Source organism: Macaca nemestrina, chromosome 1 (assembly GCF_043159975.1).
Source record: "Macaca nemestrina isolate mMacNem1 chromosome 1, mMacNem.hap1, whole genome shotgun sequence".
In the NCBI taxonomy this organism is placed as follows: Eukaryota; Metazoa; Chordata; class Mammalia; order Primates; family Cercopithecidae; genus Macaca; species Macaca nemestrina.
Window position 1 is genome coordinate 8,860,945 of NC_092125.1, and position 20,590 is coordinate 8,881,534.

The 20,590-nt window shown below is 36.8% G+C and overlaps 1 protein-coding gene across 3 annotated transcripts in view; it reads right to left on the minus strand.

The window, feature by feature from the left end:
- The window catches only part of LOC105474638 (formin 2), a 399,919-nt gene that overhangs the window by 172,578 nt on the left and 206,751 nt on the right, over nucleotides 1–20,590 (minus strand). For all 3 annotated transcript variants that reach the window (XR_011610224.1, XM_011729456.2, XM_011729455.2), the window contains one exon: nucleotides 18,095–18,156. Coding sequence is in view for 2 of the 3 variants with exons in the window: in XM_011729456.2 (XP_011727758.2) it covers nucleotides 18,095–18,156 (62 nt within the window). In the remaining variant the exon portion in view is untranslated. The remainder of the gene's footprint in view (nucleotides 1–18,094; nucleotides 18,157–20,590) is intronic.

The following is a 20,590-nucleotide window of genomic DNA, read 5'->3' on the forward strand; positions in this document are numbered from 1 at the left end:
AGTGCTGGGGAGTTCTAAAAATAATCTCTTAAGTCTTTTGCATTGACGTATAAGGAAGACACTAATCTTGATGTGCCAATTGATAAGTGTGGAGGTCAAGCGTGTAGGGCATCAATCTGATCAGTTCAACAAGTGCATTTTACTTGGGATAACCGATTCTATAATACATTGTTACTCTGCTTTCTGTTACAATGACCAAGAAGGCAATAGTCTTTATTTCAAATGTAAAAGTAAACACTGATAATCAAATTTACTTTGTGGAACATCTGATCACAGAATTACTCTTTCTTCCAAGAAACAATGTCATCATTAAAATCATGATCAAAGCCCTGGCTTTTTAAAAGAAATTCTATTTAAGAGAACTTGTCAAGGGTAGTGTTCTAACTGCCATAAACAATTATGTGCATTCATCTGGTAACTGTTTTTTGTAGTGCTTACTATGTGCCAAGGAGATACAATACCAAGGAAAAACAATAGAACTTTCATCAGATTGGAGAGAATGGGAGTAAAGAAAAGTGAATATGTGTATATTGTCTAGGTTTACAAGTATTCTAAAGATAAGGTGCATGTTGCTGTATGAGTCTGAAATGGAAGGATTTGATACAAAGAATTTCTAAGGAAGAAAAGAATGAGAACTGAAGATTCAGGAGACTTTTACTAGAAGGAGATGGCAAGTGGAAATCGCCTGCCTGAATGAACACCTTTTGTCACTGCTGTTCTAGTAGTAGGATCTGCATGGTTTTTAGAAACTAAGAGAGGGTAGGTGGCTGGAGAGCAGAGGGCTACAAGACGGCAAAGTGGACAGACCATGCAAAATGAAAAACAAATGTGAAGGAGAAGTGCTCAGAGAACCTACCTGCCTACAAAAAGAAAATGGCCATAAATTCCACAATGTGAACGTGAAACTGCTCTCTGCTCTCCAGTGTCAGTTTTTTGGATGTCAACTAATAAAAATATCATATTAAAATAAGAGAAAGCCAGCATGGTGGTGCACGCCTGTAGTTTCAGCTATTCGAGAGGGTAAGGCAAGAGGATCACTTGAGTTCAGGAGTTCAAGGCTGTAGTGAGCTGTGATCATACCATTGCACTCCAGCCTGGCCAAAAGAGTGAGACCCTGTCTCTTAATAAAATAAAATAAAATAAAATAAAAGAACAAGAACAACATATAAGAACAATCCCCGGTCATTTATTTCCACATATTTCCAACGCTATTGTGTTAATCTTTTAATTTTCATTTTCCAGGAATTTATGCAATATAGTTGGTTTATCCAAAAGAAGCATAACTATCAAAAAATCAGTCAATAATTTTATGTTTTGACAGGCAGTGTCACACCTTAGATTAACAAGAAAGAAACAGAATTTCTGGCTTTTATTAAGTTTATAGAGTCAATCTGTAAGTGATTCAAGAACCAAAGCTTTTCTTTTTTTTTTAATTCTGAAATCCACCTTAAGCACGTTTATGTCTGAAAATGAGCATACTTGCAGGGATTGCATGAACCAACTCAATAAAACAATGAAATATGAGAGTATGGTTTTAAAATGGCTATGTGGGGAAAGTCAATACTCCTCTCATGTTCGTTTGAAGAAACTGATGATTAAATGTTGCCTAAAACATGAATCAATTAAATTCCTCTAGGAAGTTATGGGAACACAGAATAGTTAATCCAATTCATTTTCACTAATGTAATACGGTATACACTTTTGAGGATGCTGTATCATGTGGCATGCATGATACCCTTCTTCCAGATTAAAGTTTATGGTATATCAACTACTACCCTAGTAATCTTTAAGCAAAGATTGCTAAAACTATAAAGTATGCCTGTGAAATCCAATCCTGAGAAGTGTAAATGTAGATCTCTAATTCTTTCTACTTTACCTGCTTTTTTTTTTCTTCCTTCTAATTGGATTAGAACTGTTTCATTCCAAAGGGGCGTTGAAATTTTTCCCTTCCTATCTTTTTTTTCATTTTTTTTCTTCAGTTGAACTTCTAATAGTATTCATGTCCAGGGTTTGGTTTGGTTTTAATACTTAAGACTTTTTATTTGTTTCTTAAATATAAAAGAAAGAAAAAAATTGATTTTCAGAAAAACACAATTCAACTGATAGTTATATATGAATATTTTAACAGACACATTTTTGAATTGAAGTTAGTCATTTAACACACTTAAAAAAATGAGTAATTTTCCTCTTCTGCTCCCGCATTCCCCACAGCGCAGTCTACTGCTTCCCATCCACCTCACAAGCTCACTTTGCCATATAAGGAGTATATTTCAAGATTCAGAAGCAATAGATATATTTAACCAACTGTAAATATTATATACTGCTTAGGAAAAGACAGTTACTCTCTGAACTTAATGATAGTCAATAACCCTAAATAAACTATAATGACTTTTGTTTTTAAAAACTCACTAGGTTGTACTGCATTTAGTAACTATGTGGTTTCACTAGGTTTTAATTCCTCAGTAAACAGGAATTGAGTCCTCAGGATTGTGGTTTTTGAAATTAGGGTGTGTTTAGATTTGGAGGCTGCCCAAGATTCATTCACATCTAGAAGAGAAAGCTCACTGCCAAACATATGCAATCAGGAGAGAAAAAAAGATTACATTCTAAATAAGGTTTGTATAACAAATACTTCCATCTGTTTCACAGAGATCAAATAGAACTACTTTAAAACAGACCAATGACATTTAAGCATCTGGCAAAAAGAAAGTGTGTTGTATTTATGGGAAAGGATTTAGGTTAGCAATATTTTTTTCTTCAAGGATAAGAAATGGAATGCCAAATAAGATTATTACTCATATATTTAATTTAAAAATTGAGTTTAAATATGTTTATTTTTTCTAGATAAAATTCACATGTAGCCTCAAATGTTATTATTAAACTATTAAGGCAAAATTAAGACTATTCAGCTATCTTTCAAACACTGTGTCAGACCTGAAATTAATAATTACCCTTATACCAACATGATAAAGTTGGAAAGATTTCCAAAGAGGACTCAAGCCAAGTCTAAGCACGTGCATATCACTTTTTGTTTCTAGAGACACTTTCATATGAGCATGACACCTACCATATGAAGTCACCAACACATGTGACTGTCATGCCAGAAGAGACAATACCTCCTAAAACCTCAACCCTCCCTACCATCTGTGCCAGTTACTGCCTCTCATCCCTCAGTTTACCTTCTAGAACTCAATCCGAGATAACGGACTGGGCTCAGCAGCTCCCTGTTAATAGCGAATACGATGTTATGCTTTGCCAGTAGGAGGCGATGGAGGGGCACTGCTGGAGGAAGCGGGTTCCTCTTCCTGTCTCTGGTATGCAGTTTGCCTTTTCTGCAGCATGATTGGGTGGGTGTATAATGACATGTGGGGGTGCTCTGCCACACCCCAGCAGCACACCCAGAGTGCAGCACGCTTTGGCAACCTTGCAGTCCTGACCGAGATTCAGTGACCAGTTTGCCCCCAACGCAGACACCATGCACTGTGCACCTGCACCAGCCAAGGCTCGCTTGTGCCCTGAGGTTTGTCTCCAGGGCCCTCCCTACATGGATACCGTACACTCTGGGCTTCACGTTCACTGTAGCATCCTAACTCCTGCATGTCTGCCCACTAGCTGGAGCTCACCTGCCCCCAGAAGGGTGTTTCCTGCTTGCCCAGAGACGTGACCAGCTATGGCCCAGGCAAACCAGTGGGCTGTGACCACACCTCCTCCAATGAGATCTGCATCCCAGCCTTAGAAAGGGGACCCCCTTCCAAGCTTATCCGAACTTGGGTATGCTTACTCATCCCTAGGGCGCTGTTAAAGCTATCACTACATTCCTGTACTCTTCCATCATAGGTTAATCATTCATTATATTAAACGCTTCTGCTTATATTAGTCTATTAGTCTGTGGTTTGTGTACCAATTGAACCCACACTGTTAGACTAACACTCACAGCTGTACTCTCCACTTTCTGCCTTGAGACTGCTAGACTCCTGTGTCTGCATATCCATTATGAAGGAGCAGACCACTCAAACCTAACATAACCACAGAATTCTCATTTCCCCATCTTCTACCAAGCCGCATCCACTTATCAGCTAATGGCAATCCCTTCCTATTGTTCAGGCCAAAAATTATGGGATCACTCTCAATTTCTTGTTTTCTCTCACAGTCCATACCCAGCCCACTGGCAAATTCTACTGGCATATTCTTCAAAATAGTTCCAGAGTCTGACCACTTCTCAGCAGCTACACTGTGTACACTGAGGTCCAAGCCACTATCATCTCTTAACTCTGAAAGGTCTCTGACACTCCACCTTGCTTCTCATAGTCTATTCCTAGTTGTCAGAGCTTCTTACAGGGGTGTCCAAGGGAGAGAATACAGTCATGGGTTCTTAGTTTCTGTTTCTGGTTGGTCCAGTAAAGCCCCTTCCTCATCCCTCTTTTCTACTTATCCCTACACACGAAACTAAAAACCATGGTTTCAGCCTGAAACAAACAAACAAAAAAAACAGAAGGACAACAACAAAATAAGGCGAGTTGGACAAGCTTTAAAACATGAATCCTCTAGCCAAAACTCTGTGCTAACTTCCCATTTTACTCAGAGAAAAAGTTAAAGTCTTACAAAGTTCTACAAGTCCCTAGAGGGGGTAGTCCCCACCAATTTATCTCTAAGTAACTTCTACAATGTTCCCCTCCCTTGCACCATTTCAGCTGTGTGGGCTTCCAGCTGTTCCCTGAATATATCAGACTTACTCACACTTCAGGCATGATATGGTCTCTTAGATTTCCTTGCTCACACTTCAGGCATGACATGGTCTCTTAGATTTACACATGGCTTCTCTTCCTCATATCCCGCAATTCCTAGTTCAAATGTCATCTTTCAAATAACAACCATATTTAAAATTGTGCCCACCATCCTGGGCAACATCCTTTCCCTCACATTGATTTTTTTCCCTTTAACACAGAATATTTAAAAAACTAAACATGTACCTAATAGCCACAATAAATAAATAAACAAATAAATAAAATACCTAGGAATACCAAGAAGGTGAAAGATCTCTATGAGGAGAACTACAAAACACTGCTGAAAGAAATCATAGATGACACAAATTGAAAAGCATTGCATGCTCATGGGTTGGAAGAATATCATTAAAATGTCCATAATGCCCAAAGCAATCTACTGATTCAATGGTATTCCTACCAAATTACCAACATAATTTTTCACAGAATTAGTAAAAATTTCTAAAATTCACATGAAACAAAAAAAAAGCCCAAATAGCCAAGACAATCCTAAGTAAAAAGAACAAAGCCAGAGGCATCATATTACTGGGCTTCTAACTATACTAGAAGGCTACAGTTACCAAAACAGCATGGTACAAAAATAGACACGCAGACAAATGGATCAGAATAGAGACCCTTGAAATAAAGCTGCACACCTACAACCAACTCATCTTTGACAAAGTCAGCAGAAATAAATAATGGAGAAAGGACTCCCTATTCAATCAATGGTGTTGTGAAAACTGGCTAACCATATGCAGAAGAATGAAACTGGACCACTAACTCTCACCATATATAAAAATTAACTCAAGTTGGATTAAAAACTTAAAAGTAAGACCTCAAACTATAAAAACTCTGGAAGAAAAGCTAGGAAATACTCTTTTAGACATGGGTCTAGGCAAACAATTTATGATGAAACCCTAAAAACAAATGCAACAAAACCAAAAATAGAGAAATGAGACAATTAAACCAAGGAGCTTCTGCACAACAGAAGAAACTCTCAACAAGAATAAACAGATAACCTACAGAATGGGAGAAAATATCTGCAAACTATGCATCTGACAAAGGACTAATATCCAGAATCTATAAGGGATTTAAATGAATCAACAAGAAAAAAAGGAAACAACCTCATTAAAAAGTGGCAAAGGACAAGAATAGACATTTCTCAAAAGATAACAAGCAGCAAACAAACATAAGAAAAAGTGCTCAGCATGACTAAACAACAGAGAGATACAAATCAAAACCACAGTGAGATGCCATCTCCTACCAGTGAGAATGGCTATTACTAAAATGTCAAAAAATAACAGGTGTCACAGAGGTTGTGAAGACAAGGAAATGCTTATACACTGTTGGTGGCAATGCAAACTAGTCCAGCCACTGTGGAGAGCAGTTTGGAGATTTCCCAATGAACTAAAAATAGAAATGCCATTCAATCCAGCAATGCCATTAGTGGGTATATATTCAAAGGAAAAGAAATCATTCTACCAAAAAGACACAGGCACTCATATGTTCATCACAGCACTATTTGCAATAGCAAAGACATGGAACAAACCTAGATGTCCATCAACAGTGGACTGGATAAAGAAAATGTGGTACAAATACCCCATGGAATGCCACAACACCATAAAAAGAATGAAGTCATGTCCTTTGCAGAAACATGGATGCAGCTAGAGAGTGTTATTCCATATGCAGAAACAGAAAATCTAATATCACCTGTTCTCACTTACAAGTAGGAGCTAAATCTTGGGTTCACATAAAGATGGGTAGAAACTGGGGACTCCAAAAGGAGGGAAGGAGAGGAACAAGGGCTGAAAAACTTCCTGTTGGATACTATGTTCAGCTTCTGGGTTACGGGATTAACAGAAGCCCAAACCTCAGCCCCACTCAATATGCCCTTGTAACAAACCTGTCATGTATCCCTTGAATCTAAAATTAAAATGGATTTAAAAAAAAAAGAAAAAAACTATAAGCAGTCCCGTGCGGTGGCTCACGCCTGTAATTCCAGCACTTTGGGAAGCTGATGAGGGTGGATCATGAGGTCAGGAGTCCGAGACCAGCCTGGCCAACATAGTGAAACACCATCTCTACTAAAAATACAAAAATTAGCTGGGCATGGTGGTACGTGCCTGTAATCCCAGCTACTCAGGAGGTTGAGTCAGGAGAATCACTTGAACCCAAGAGGTGGAGGTTGCAGTGAGCCGAGACTGTGTCACTGCACTCCAGCCTGGGTTACAGAGCGAGATTTCATCTCAAAAAACAAAACAAAAAAACGAAAAACAAAAAAAACAAAAAACAAAAAACCTTACAAGCCTATCTATTCTAGAAAACTGTATAACTAATTGTATAACTAATGACTTTAAAACAATTATGCTGACCTTATAATGGTTTCTATCCTATTACAATAATTATGCTACACTATTAAGATGACCTTTGCATGTAATAATTCTTATACGAAGAAGTATAAGTGGAAGAAATACATAAAAGGGATATGCATGCAATTATTTGGTAATAAGTAAAACAGTAACTATGTTAAATTAAAAATATACAATAGACACATTCCTTGGCATTATACAATAGCTAAGTTTCTGCAAGTCTGGATTTATTTTGACTGCACTGTAGTAGCATTTTCCAAACCATGTAATACTATTGTTTTCACTAGATTACTAATTTAATTGAATATAGTTTAAAATGTCCTCCACTTGGAAACTACCACTTTATTAGACATACACTATGGCTCTGCCGTTTTATTTTTAACTTTAACTTATTTGATTAACTTATTTTTCACCTGTTTGATTATGCAACATGTTTTTTACAATAGACTACAAAAACAATAGTGTTTCACTGAACCCAGTTTGAAAAACACAATACTGGGAAATGCATGCTTTCAAAAATGAATGAGTTTCTTTCTCAACAAAACCTAGATTGTGTATCTTGTATTAGAGAGAGAAATAAGCTCATTTAAATGTTAAATGAAAAGAAATGATTAAATACAGTTACACAGACTATGTTGCCAAAGATACAAAATTATCCAATGTGCCAAAATGAGGAAAATCTGACTAAATCTCAAAGGAAAATACAATCAACAGAGGCCAACCTCAAGATGACCCACGTGTTCATATTGTCAGACAATGTCTTTAGAAAAGCTGCTATTATAACTATGCTCCATGATATGAACAAAAATACATTAAGAATGAAGGAAAAATCAGAAATCCCAGAAAGGATTCTGGGAAGATAGCAGAGTAGAAAGTATCAGGGATCTATTTCCCCATCTAGACAATTGTACTAGCAGAATCTGTTGGAAACTTTGGGGTCTACTGTTGGGCTTACAACTTCCAAAGAAAGGCATGGAGCTTACATTACAGTTAATTTTGGTCAATGTCAGCTCTTAGCAGATTAGCAGCTACCTATCCCCCACTCCCAGCCCTGTGGCAGGCAGCTGTGCGTGTGCTTCTGGAGCAACCTGCACGCAGCCTGCAGGAGCCAAAGTGAGCCAACCTCCCAATCCCCTCACCTTCCAAATATAAAGGATCTGTGCTCTGATCCCTGATTACTGCTTCTGATCACACAGGTGCAAACAAAGAAGCAGGAGGCCATTGTTGAGCCTCTGTCCCCGCACTCTAGTTGCCCCTCCTTATCTGGTTGAAGTGAGAGCTGGGGGATTAAACGGCCAGAGCCCTCTTTTTTCCATGATTCCTTTTAATCTTTCCCACCTTTTGGGAGCCAGACATTAAAGATGAGGACATTTAAAAGCAACTGCATAGATCGGGAAAATTAGAAAGTGACCACGTGTGCCCAGGGAAAGGTGCAGGCTGAAAAATGCCCTGAGAAAACCTTAAGTTTACACTTCAGGCTTATCCTTGGCACAAAGATAAACTACAAAAATCAAAAAACAATAAATAAAAACAATAAAAAAAAACCTCAGCAAACCCTTGAGAAGAGGGAGAATGTGATTTCCGGAATTACATTGTTAAATTCAAATGTCCACTTTTCAAAATAAAAAAGAAAGAAAATCACAAGACATACAAAGAAACAAAAGTTTGCACCATTCAAAGGATAAAGATAAATCAATACAAATTATCCCTGAAAAAGACCTGATGGCAGAGTCAAGACGAAGGATTTGTAAATTTTGTTTTAAATATGCTCAAAGAACTAAAGAAAGAAAGCCAAGAAAACAATGTACAGACAAAATGGCAATATTAATAAAGAGATAGAAAACCTGAAAAGAAATCAAAAAGAAGCTGAAAAATACAATAACTGAAAAGAACTGAAAAATACAATAACATTAAAAAATGCACTAAAATAATTTAAAGACAGATGTAAGGAGGCAAAAGAATGAATCCATGAACTTGAAGATGGATCAGAAAGTATCAAGTCTAGAGAACAGAAAAAGAAAAATGGAAGAAAAGTGAAGAGAGCCTCAGGAAGCCGGGAAACACCATCAAGCAGACCAAATATGCATTATGGAAGTCCAAGAAGAAAAAGAGAGAAAGGAACAGAGAGGATATTTTTTAAAAATAATGGCTGAAAGCTTGTCCAATTTGATGAAAGATGTGAACGTTAAGAAGAAGCTTAATGAACTCAAAATGATGTTAATCCAAAGAGACCTACATCAAGACACATTACAATCAAACTTTTGAAAGACAAAGTCAAAGAGAGAACACTGACATCAGCAAGAAAGAAGCAACTGGTCACACACAAGAAATGCTCAATAAGAATCTCTGCAGATTTCTTGTCACAAATTTGGGAGGCCAGAAGGCAGTGGTCTGATATATTCAAAGTGCTGAAACAAAATAAAATGCCAATCAATAATTCTATATTCAGTAAAACTATCCTTTGACTATGAGGGAAAAATTATAACATTCCAGATATAGTAAAGCTGGAAAAATTTATTATCACTAGATCTGCACAGCAAGAAATGCTCAAGAGAGTCCTGCAGGATGAAATGATAGGACATTAGACCATAACTCAAAGTTGTATGAAGAAATAAAGACCTGAGCACATCAGCCACTTTAACTCTTAGAATCAGCCTCTCTCACTTGACGAAGACAAAGCAAATTCTCTTTGTGATCAAGAAAAACCAAGGTCCCCAAAGATCATCTGAGGCAGGAGAGTGCAGCCTCAGGGTACAAAAAGCTCAGTTACTTTCCGGGAATGGGAAGGGAAGTATGCTTCTTTTTACTTAATTTTCTGATTTTTTTTTTTAGCCATAGAGAGAATAACAAAAACAAATATCTTGCTCTATATAGAAACTGTCTTTCTATATCATTGTTGTATAATGGTAATATAACCCTATTTTAATTCTCATTATATTTACATCCATATAGACCATAAAAATGTATGGGAAAAGTGTCAGCTAACATTTTTATGTGAAACAAATTAAACTTTAGTAGCTTGAAACTCTAATTACTAATATTCATAATTCTTTTGGCCTAGGTTGATTTGTCTAATAGTTACACTTAGATATCAGGCAAATCTGACTAGACCCACGTGTTGGACCCATTAATGTGTCTGAGGTTGGAAAACTGGTTTTGAAAGAGTTTCCCTAGAATGTATGACTAAGGGTGGAATTTCTGGACTAATTATATTAGACATTGCAAATTGCTTTCCATTGAGATTATACCAAATTATATTAATATAGTATATAATAGTTACTATTTTTTCAAATGCTTATCAACATTTGATGCTGTCAAACTTTTTCATTAGAGATGAAAAAGTGTCTTACCGATGTCTTATTTCCATTTTCTTGCTTACTATTGAGAATACACACTTTTTCTTGTATTTATTGGGCATACAAGTTTACTTTTTTTGAGTTGCCTTGTTATATCTTTTGTTCATTTTTCTTTGGACTTGTCTCTTGATAAGTGTAAGAATTTTTCCATAGTCTGGGTCCTGTTTTTCTGAGGGCCCAGGTATTGGAACTTTCTTTTTCTAGCCTCTGGTTTATCTTTTAAATGTGTGTAGGTGCCTTTTTAAAAAACTGAACATAATTATTCAATTTGTAATAAAAATTATCAGTGTTAACAAAGATAAAGAATCTCAAAAAAGAACTATTAATGAAAATTCTAGAAGTGAAAATTATGACATTAGAAATAAAATGTTTTCATTTGAGAGGTTGAATAAAAGAATAAAGATGGCAAAAGAAAGAATCAGTGAAAGTACACAATATGACAAACAGAAAGAAAAAAATGATGGAAAATCTATTGAACAAAATCTCAGGGACTTGAGAAAAAGTACTCAAGATGTAACATGTATGTCATTAGTAAACCAGAGAGGAGAGAAACTGGGAGAATAGAGTACAAAAGAATATTTTCAGGTTGAAGGACGAAAGATGGAAAAACTCTCAAATGTGGTGAAAAATCATAATTATAATCAGTGAGTCCATCAAACTCAATCAGAATACAAGAAAGCCATGCCTACTTATATTATAATAAAACTGATTAAAACCCAATAGAAAGAAAACCCTAAAGGCAGGAGAGGGGGAAAAATGACAATTTATATATTAATACAAAGTAACAATGATGGCAGACCTATTATCAGAGACAAGGTAGATCAGAGGTAATTGGGATATCTTTATTATGCTGAAAGAAAAAAACTGTCAATCCAGACTTCTATATCCAATTTTAAAATGTTCTTCAAAAAAATGAAGGTGAGATTAAAAAATTCTAAGATGAAAGAAAATTAAGAAAATTCATCACTGAAAAGATGTGTTTTCAAAATATATTACAGATACTTCCTTAGGCTGAAGAAAAAGGATATAAAATGATACTGGAGGGAAACTTGGTCTTAACAAAGGAAGAGCCTCAGAAATGGGGGAAATGTAGCTAAATGTAAAAAAAATCTACATTTAAATGTTTAATTATTTAAAATATAATCACATACAGATGCTACTCACATCACAACAAAATCATTAAATGGAGCAGGAGAGGCAGCAAAAAGCCATATATGGAGTGAAGGTTTCTATATTTTACATGAAAATTCCATCTAAGTAGAGTATAAAAGGTTAGGAATGTACATTGTGATTCTTAGAACAACTGAAAATACATAACACAAAGAGATGCAGCTAAAAAAAAGCAATAGAAATAAAATTAAAAACAAAGCAAAAAATCCCATGTAAATAATAAGGTAGAAAAGAAGAATTAGAGGGACAAAAAATGACAGACCTAAATCCAACTATAACAATAATTACAATAAATGTTGACAATCTAAATGCTCCAAGAAAGTAAAGATTATTACAATGAATAAAAAACACAGACCCAAAAGCATGCTGTCTATGAGAGATGCAATTCAAACACAAAGACACAGGAAAGTTGAAAGCACACAGATAGAACTAGAAAAAAAAAAACATGCAAACAGTAAGTATCAAAAGAATAGAATAGCTATTTAAATATCAGTGAAAACAAACTTCAAGACAAAGAGTATTACCAAAGTGAAGAAGAATATTTCATACTGATAAAAAGCAACATCCAAGAGAAAAAAAATTCCAAATATGCATGTGCCTAATATACTACCTAGCACTGATCTTAGCAAACTGCATGAGAGTTAGCTTTCTGGAAATATTTTTCAATGAAAGAAATAATGAGTAAAAGGAGGTAAGTTATATATGTCTCTTTCTTTTGTTTTCATTTCAGTTTGATGGGCATCTGAGCATGCTATAAGAAAGGAGGGATGGGAGAAAGAAACTAGTACAAAGTGAGAAGAGCTCTTTGACTGGAACATCAGAGGAGGGTACAGAGATTGTCACAGAATTTTTTAGATAAAGAGAAAATGGTAGTGACAAATGAGGAAACAATGGTAAACACAAATCAGATGGCTTAATGTTCCTATATTTGTGAGTTGGGAATCCAGGAGAACGCATGGAAAAGAAGGTGGCATCCCATGTTGCCTAAACATTCTACCGTCCTGAGCTCCCATTTCAAACGGCTCATTCATTCAACAGTCATTGAATGGGATGAAATAGCACAGAAAGCATATAAAACTTCTATTATAGTTACACTTGGTTCCTAGACTTCCCTTACCTGATACAGTATGAATGAAAAGAGGTAGTCTGAATCCCCGTCCCCTTAGTAATAGCAACCATATTGGTTTCATGCAGTTGAAACTACAACTTCTGGTATACCCTTGTGTGATTTGGGGTGATAGAGGAGGGACAGAACATGTAAACACATACTCACGTCATGTGGAAATGAAATCGTGGCCTGTTTTAATTGAGCTATTACATCGCTATAAAGTATGGGGAGAGTCTGCAGGAAGTAGGCAGGCCTCCAGCCAAGGTACGCCACAGATGTGCCCTCATACAGCACGCTGCCTTATTCCCATTAGTCATGCATAAACATGCAGTCTGTTAGCAACTGAAAACATGGAAAAACTTGTTCTGCTTTGTGCACCAAAAAATAAACTACAACTAGTTCTGTAATCTTAGGTCCATCTTGGGTTCATCACGGTATGCATTATGTAGCATAAACTGAGAAAAGGAAGCTCAAGTTTCTTTTCAGTCCAGCGGACACTCAAAAGATTCAAAGTAATATGGGAAATGGAAAGAGCTTCCTTAGCAATTCAAGGGGCTCCTGGGGCAATCATGTCTGAAATTACATCAACAAGAAGGAAACAAATCTACTCAGTTTGCCCTAAAATAGAATGTCACTGTTTGAATTTAAACCATTGTTGGAAAAATTACACATAACCTGATCAGATTCTTGCTGGGATAGCAATGGTTAGCTCTATCCATGGTAAACGTATCACTTCTGAGTCTCTGCAGAAATATTTCTGAAACTACCTTATTTTTAAGAAAGCCAGGTTTCCTTTTATACTGATGTTTTAAAAAAGCAGAGCATTTGAACTGTAAATAATAACATTAAACATTTTCATTTCTTTCAATTATAAAATAATACCAAGAGGAAAACATCGCTATTCTCAGGTCATTGTTTAATTAAGTAGTAATTATTATGAATATTTTATACAAACCATTATGTTCAATATGGAATATAAAAATTCAGGTCATGTGCGGTGGCTCACCCCTGTCATCTCAGCACTCAGTAAGGTCGCGGCGGCTGGATCACCTGAGGTCAGGAGTTCGAGACCAGCCGAGCCAACATGGCGAAACCCAGTCTCTCTTAAAAATACAAAAATTAGCCAGGTGTGGTGGTGGGCGCCTGTAATCCCAGCTATTCTGGAAGCTGGGGTAGGAGAACTTGAACCTGGGCGGCAGAGGTTGCAGTGAGCCAAGATCGTGCCACTGCACTCCAACTTGGGTGACAGAGTGAGACTCTGTCTCAAAAAAAAAAGAAAAATAAATTCAACTAATAAGGAATTTGTAATTAAGTGAGAAGATAAGACATATGCATACATAAAGATAATATAAAGCAAAAAGTGGGAAGTTCCCAGGAAAGGAAGAAAGGAGCACTATAAGATTTCAACAATGTCTTACATAGACCGCAGCGGTCCCTAACCTTTTTGGCACCAGGGACCAGTTTTCTGGACAACAACTTTTCCACAGACCTGGGGTTGGGGGGATGGTTTGGTGATGAAATTGTTCCACCTCAGATCATCAGGCATTAGATTCTCATAATGAGCATGCAACCTAGATCCCGTGCATGTGCAGTTCACAGCAGGATTTGCACTCCTAGCTCCTATGATAAGCGAATGCCACCACAGATCCAACAGGAGGTGGAGCTCAGTCAGTAACCCTTGCTCACCAGTGGCTCACCTTCTGCTGTGTGGCCCAGTTCCTAACAGGCCACAGGATGGTACTGATCCTTGGCCTAGGGGTTGGGGACCCCTGATATACAGGACATTTAGGGAAGAACTGTGCCAAATACTACTTAATTCTAGGTTCTGGAGATACTGCTGTGGATAAAACAACTATTTTTGCCTTCCCAGGACTCATTTTTAAATAGATATTAATCAGGAATTTGCATATATGTATTATTGGCATACAAAGTATGTACAATGACCTGTTATTGTTCGTAACGGATTCTTCAAGTTCCTGTACTGCAGAGGGCTAGCCTGGTACTACCTAAACTAATAATTGTGAATCACCCTCTCACAAAATAATTATTCTCTTGACACGATGACATTAAAGTTTAAGAACAGCAGCAACAAAAATTTTAAAAAACCACAAGTTTAACCAGAGCCAGCTGGTATACTATACACTGACTGTTTACGCCCCACCCCCAGTTCCACAGGTTGAAACCTTACGCCCAGGATGATGGTATTAAGGTAGGGCCTTTTGGAAGCAATTAGGTCATGAAAGCAGAGCCCTCGTGAATGAGATTAGTGCCCTTGTAAAAGAGACCTCAAGCAGCTCCCTTGTCCCTTCTACCATGTGAGGTTACAGCAAGAACGTCACAGTCTGTGAACCTGGAAGAGGGCCCTCACCGGATCCCAAATCTGCCAGTGTTGGAATTCTCAGTCTCCAAAACTGCGAGAAATAAATTTCATAAGCCACTTAGGCTATGGTATTCCATGATGGCAGCCCAAACAGACAAAGACACAGTACTTGCTCTACTTTCATGAAGTAAGGTAAGATTCTGGGTAGCTATGTAGTTTCTCCTGAGTCATAAATTTATATCTTGTGAAATTACTTTACTTTGAAAGGCTAAATACTCCCATACTAAATCTTCTTTTTTTTTTTTTTTTTTTTTTTTTGAGATGGAGTCTCACCTTGTCACCAGGCTGGAGTGCAGTGATGCAATCTCGGCTCACAGCAACCTCTGCCTCCCAGATTCAAGCAATTCTCCTGCCTTAGCCTCCCGAGTAGCTGGGATTACAGGCGCCCAGGCCACCACATCTAGCTTGTGTTTGTATTTTTAGTAGAGATGGGGTGTCACCATGTTGGCCAGGCTGGTCTCGAACTCCTGACCTCGTGATCCGCCTGCCTTGGCCTCCCAAAGTGCTGGGATTACAGGTATGAGCCACCGCACCCAGCCCAAATAAAATATTACAAATCAGCATAAAATAAACATCCCTCATATAGTTGTCTTCAATTTTCTGGATACATTTCTACACATGAATACATCAAGTTTAAATAAGACATTCATTCCTAGATGCACATACATACATATAGATACACACACATACCATGAATACACCAAATGTATATATGTAATATATATGTGCAAGATAGATAGATACACACACACCAACATCTTAAATCATTATGACCTGCTGAAGAAATTACTTTCCTCTAGTATTTCCTCATTTCTTCCATATGGCCCTCCTGGTTGGAAGAGGGTTAGTATGAAAGGCTCAAGAGAAATGAAAACTCTCTGTACCTCCCAATGGTTATATTTTAAATACCAATTTCACTGGAACATAAATACACTAAATATATGATTTACTTTTTCCAGTTTTCCCTTTGCATAATGACAACTATATAATAAATCACTCAAACCTTCCCTCTCAATCTTTGTTTATGACTCAGTTTCACAGAATGCTTATGTTCACCATGCTTAATCGGTACCAATTCTACACTCAGCCCACAGATTCTGTACAATGCACCATGAGAAATGTTTTGTCTTACTTCGGTCTCAATCTCACAGGTGAGACCACCATATAACATATGTTTAAAAAGAACCAAACTCAAGAGTGGATGAGCAGGTTGAACACACAGTCCTCAAGGGAGTAATCTAGGAACAGAGTCTGCATTCTGCCTACCACATGGGTCTCCCCAGAGCCACGAATTATTTGACTTGAGACAGAAAAGTCAAGGACCAACTAAGGCCATGCCCCAAAGAGCAGAGGTTTAAATACCAGGCAGATCAAAGGCAAAAATAGAAATAAAGTTAAAAAAAAAAAAGCACTCAAAGATATTAGACCCAAAATGGGACCATACTGAGACTTTATCCTACATATAATCAAAAGCACTGAAAACAACCTGCTTTATTACGACTTGAATCAATATTATTTAATATCATGTTCTAGCTAAAGACATCTCATATCGCGCTTCCCAATGGCACTAAATGTATCGTGCTATGGTTATTCTCCTCCAATACCTTACTCCCTTTTGCTACCACCTTTGTAAAAAACAAAAAGTACTACATAAAAGAAAAGCTAAATGTCCTGCCACTTAGTGAAATAAACCGTAGCAGTATAGAGAAACAGAGGCAGAATGAACTAAATCCCAGCTATACTACATCACTAGCTATGTGACCCTAAGTAAGTCATCTAACCACTCCAACTTTCCTCATGTAAAACAGGGGTGATAATAATAGCATCTGATCACCATTCATCAGAGAAATGCAAACCAAAACCACAGTGAGCTATGACTTCACATCTGTTGGCATGGCTACTAGCAGAGAGATAGCAGGTGTTGGTGAAGATGTGGAGAAAAAGGAGCCCTGGAACACTGTTGGTAGGAATGTAAATTGGTACAGCCATTAGAGAAAGCAGTGTAGGTGTTGCTGAAAATATTAAAGACAGAACTACCATATGATCCAGCAATTCTACTTCTGGGTATCCATCCAAAGGAAATGAAAAGCATGTTGAAGAGATATCTGTACTTTCATGTTCACTGCAGCACTACTCATAAGAGACAAGATATAAAACCAATCAAAGTGTCCATCAACAGATGAATGGATAAAGAAAATGTGGTACATGTACACAGTAGAATATTATTCAGCCATAAAAAAGAAAGCAATCCTGCCATTTGCAACGTCATGGATGAACCTGGAGGGCATTATGCTAAGTGAAATAAGCTAGACACAGAAAGACAAATAAGGAATCTAAAAAACTTGAACTCATAGAAACAGAGAGCATAATGGTGGTTGCCCAGGGGTGGGAGGTAGGGAAAATAGGGAGATATTGGTCAAAAGGTACAAACTTTCAGTTATAAGATGAGTAACTTGTAGAGATCTTATATATAAGCATGGGTGGTGATGGATGTGTTAATCTGATTGTGGTAATCAATGTGTATATCAAATCAGCAAGAATATATTCAACACATACACCTGGAATGTATTCAATCTTTTTCAATTAAATATTTTAAAATTTTAAGTGTGTGTGAGTGAGAGTGTGTGTCTGTGTGCGTGTGTGTGTGTGTGTGTAGTGCACAGAACAATGCTTGGCTCAAATTAGGCCCCACATCAGTACTGATTATTATTTAAATTAAAAAAATCATGAATTACCTTATAGGCAACATGATTTTATTCACAATTTTTCAAACCACACATTTGTTTGATATGTTCCTAGAAAGTATTGCAACAAACGCCTACTTAGGCAAATTCACTACACTCAGATCAAATGTCTTTAGAGGACCTTAAAGCAAAGAGCCTATAGGTGCACATAGATGTGTACTGTGTACATATTATATACTCACACATAAAATTCCTTCTATTACTCACATTCTCATAGAGAGCTTGAAGGGTCTCCAGGTCAACCACAGAATTATCCAAGTTCACAACAGCTGTGGAAAAAAAAAAAGAAGAATATAAATTGCCATAAGCCACCTGTGCAAAGATGTTTGACCATCTCAGGCAGCAGGCTCATGGGCCAGCAGCCAGAGGAAGTAGGGGCTTTAACTTCAATGTTTCCCCTTGCCCCCACTGCAAAGCCTGCAGCAGGAATTTCACTGGGCCAGGTGTCAAGTGTTAAAGCTTTCACTTGCTCCACAAATACTAAATCCCATGAAAATGGCCCAGGCAAAGGTCAGAGAGAAACTGTGAGGTCTGTTTTTCGAGCCCAACTGAATGAATTTGAAAAATCTGCTTCATACCAGCAAAGTAAGCAAATCACTCTGGTGAGTGCTACATCCCAGTTTTATACCAATATACGTTTAAATTTGCCAGTTTATCTAGAACATTTGACAAAGGTGAAATCTAATCATTAAACGGATGGACTTAGTGTAAAAATGATGGGTGCATTTCCTGTTAGAATTCCTCAAAATATTATAATCAAAGGATGACTCTTTTATATTGGTAGTGATATTAGCACAGATCGTACCTTAAAAATCCATCCTTAAAATATATACTACCCATGGTTATACAAGGAAGAAGCAGGATAGATCATAGACAAAACAGTAATATTTTCTTTATGCATTTGTTGCCTGGGGAAATTTGTACTGTATTTTGGAGTAGGTATGCATTATTATTTGGTTTAGGCATAGGTTAATACAAATCATTCTGCATTTTCTACATGGATATTTGGTAGAAACAAGGTGAATTTGCCTTGATAGAATTTGTGCCAAGTAGCCAGTGAAGCTCTTGGGGAGTTAAAAATTTCCGGGACAAAAATCACCAAGTGAATAATCACAAACTGGATGTATTTATTTCGATAACAGAGGCATTTTACAATGTCTCTTCTCTCAAAGTTTCACATGAGACATTTTCTAGTTGACTCTGGCAAAACCCCAAGAAAGAATTTAAAAAGACAAGTGGGAAATGGAAGTATAGGATGGATGAGAAAACTAAACTAGGTAATTTAGCATTTGGATTTGGAGCTGGGAACAGAGCCCAGATTCACCAAAAAAATATTGTACCAAGTAGAATATGATACTTCTATCCTAATAATAATCTACTATCTCAATTTCCAAAAAAAAAATCAGATCTGAAATACATATCTAAGAGTCTCTGACAGATCTTATTCTTTAGACCATATAAGGCAAACACATCATGAACTTTAATGTTTCAAAGTAGTAAAGGCAAAGTCCAACTACCTTTGACCATATTTCAAAAATTAATTAAAAGGGATTATCTAATAATTTTGCTGTGATAATATGTAACGAAATGCATAAAACCCGAGTAAAAACAGTAAATTTATGTATGGAATTATCTTCTTCCGATTTGTGCAGAGTCTAGCTCTTCAAGAAAATCTTGCAGTGAATCCAAAGGTTTCTGATTTTGGAATTCATTAGCTAGCTAATAATCCAGTAATTCTCTACATGATAAGAAAACTATAAAGGAAATGCGAGGGGTCAACTTGGTGTCAGATTTCATCCCCAGAACAAGGCAAAGAAACACAATAAAATTGTTCATGATCAATTCAAAGCTCATAAACTACACAATTGTCCTTTGACTTTATCCATCATTTTAAACCATACTATTATTCCCACAAGTTTTCCCCACATAAAACTTTACTTGTGAATATCATGAGGTTTCTCATCTTTCTATCTCATGCAATGTCATATACATGAGATTGAAAGAATATTAAGAAAGGTATCTCATGCAATGTCATATACATGAAATCAAAAGAACATTCTTAATAATGAATATCTTAATACATGTTATGTGCTCCTAAACAAGTTCTCAAAGGGTCCTAACTCATGAAATCTCATCCACAGAAAATCTCACTGGAAAGCAACACTGTTACTGTTTCGCCACATAATTTCCCCCTAGTTGGCATGAGAGAAGTTAACACAATTCAAATGGGAATGAGCATTTTTCAGGGCAAAATCTAATCATGCTTCTGTAGCCAAAAAGAAAGAAACATTACATACTGACAGATGAATGGAGGCAGTGATCAAAATTCTAGATAGGAAATAAAGGTAAAAGAAGTAATTTGGGAAAGATTAAAATTATCGAAGTGCCATACTTCCTCCTCAATTTAAAAAGCACATGCTAACATTTCAGAAATCAGGACTTAGATCAAAATGTCTATGTTAGTAGATGTTTAGTAGTGCCTTCCAATGCTCCCTTCCTTAAAATCTGTGATTTGGTCAATGGTACATTTTCAATGGATGAAATTCTAAAATCAAGGAAATAAGATAAGCATTCCCAAATGTATTCAACAAATGTAAGGTGTTTCCTATACATCAGGGATTACACTAGTTTACTAGAAGGGTTAACAGTTACTTGAGTAATAATGGTTTGAAGTTGGAGCTATTTGGGTGGGAATGTGCTGAA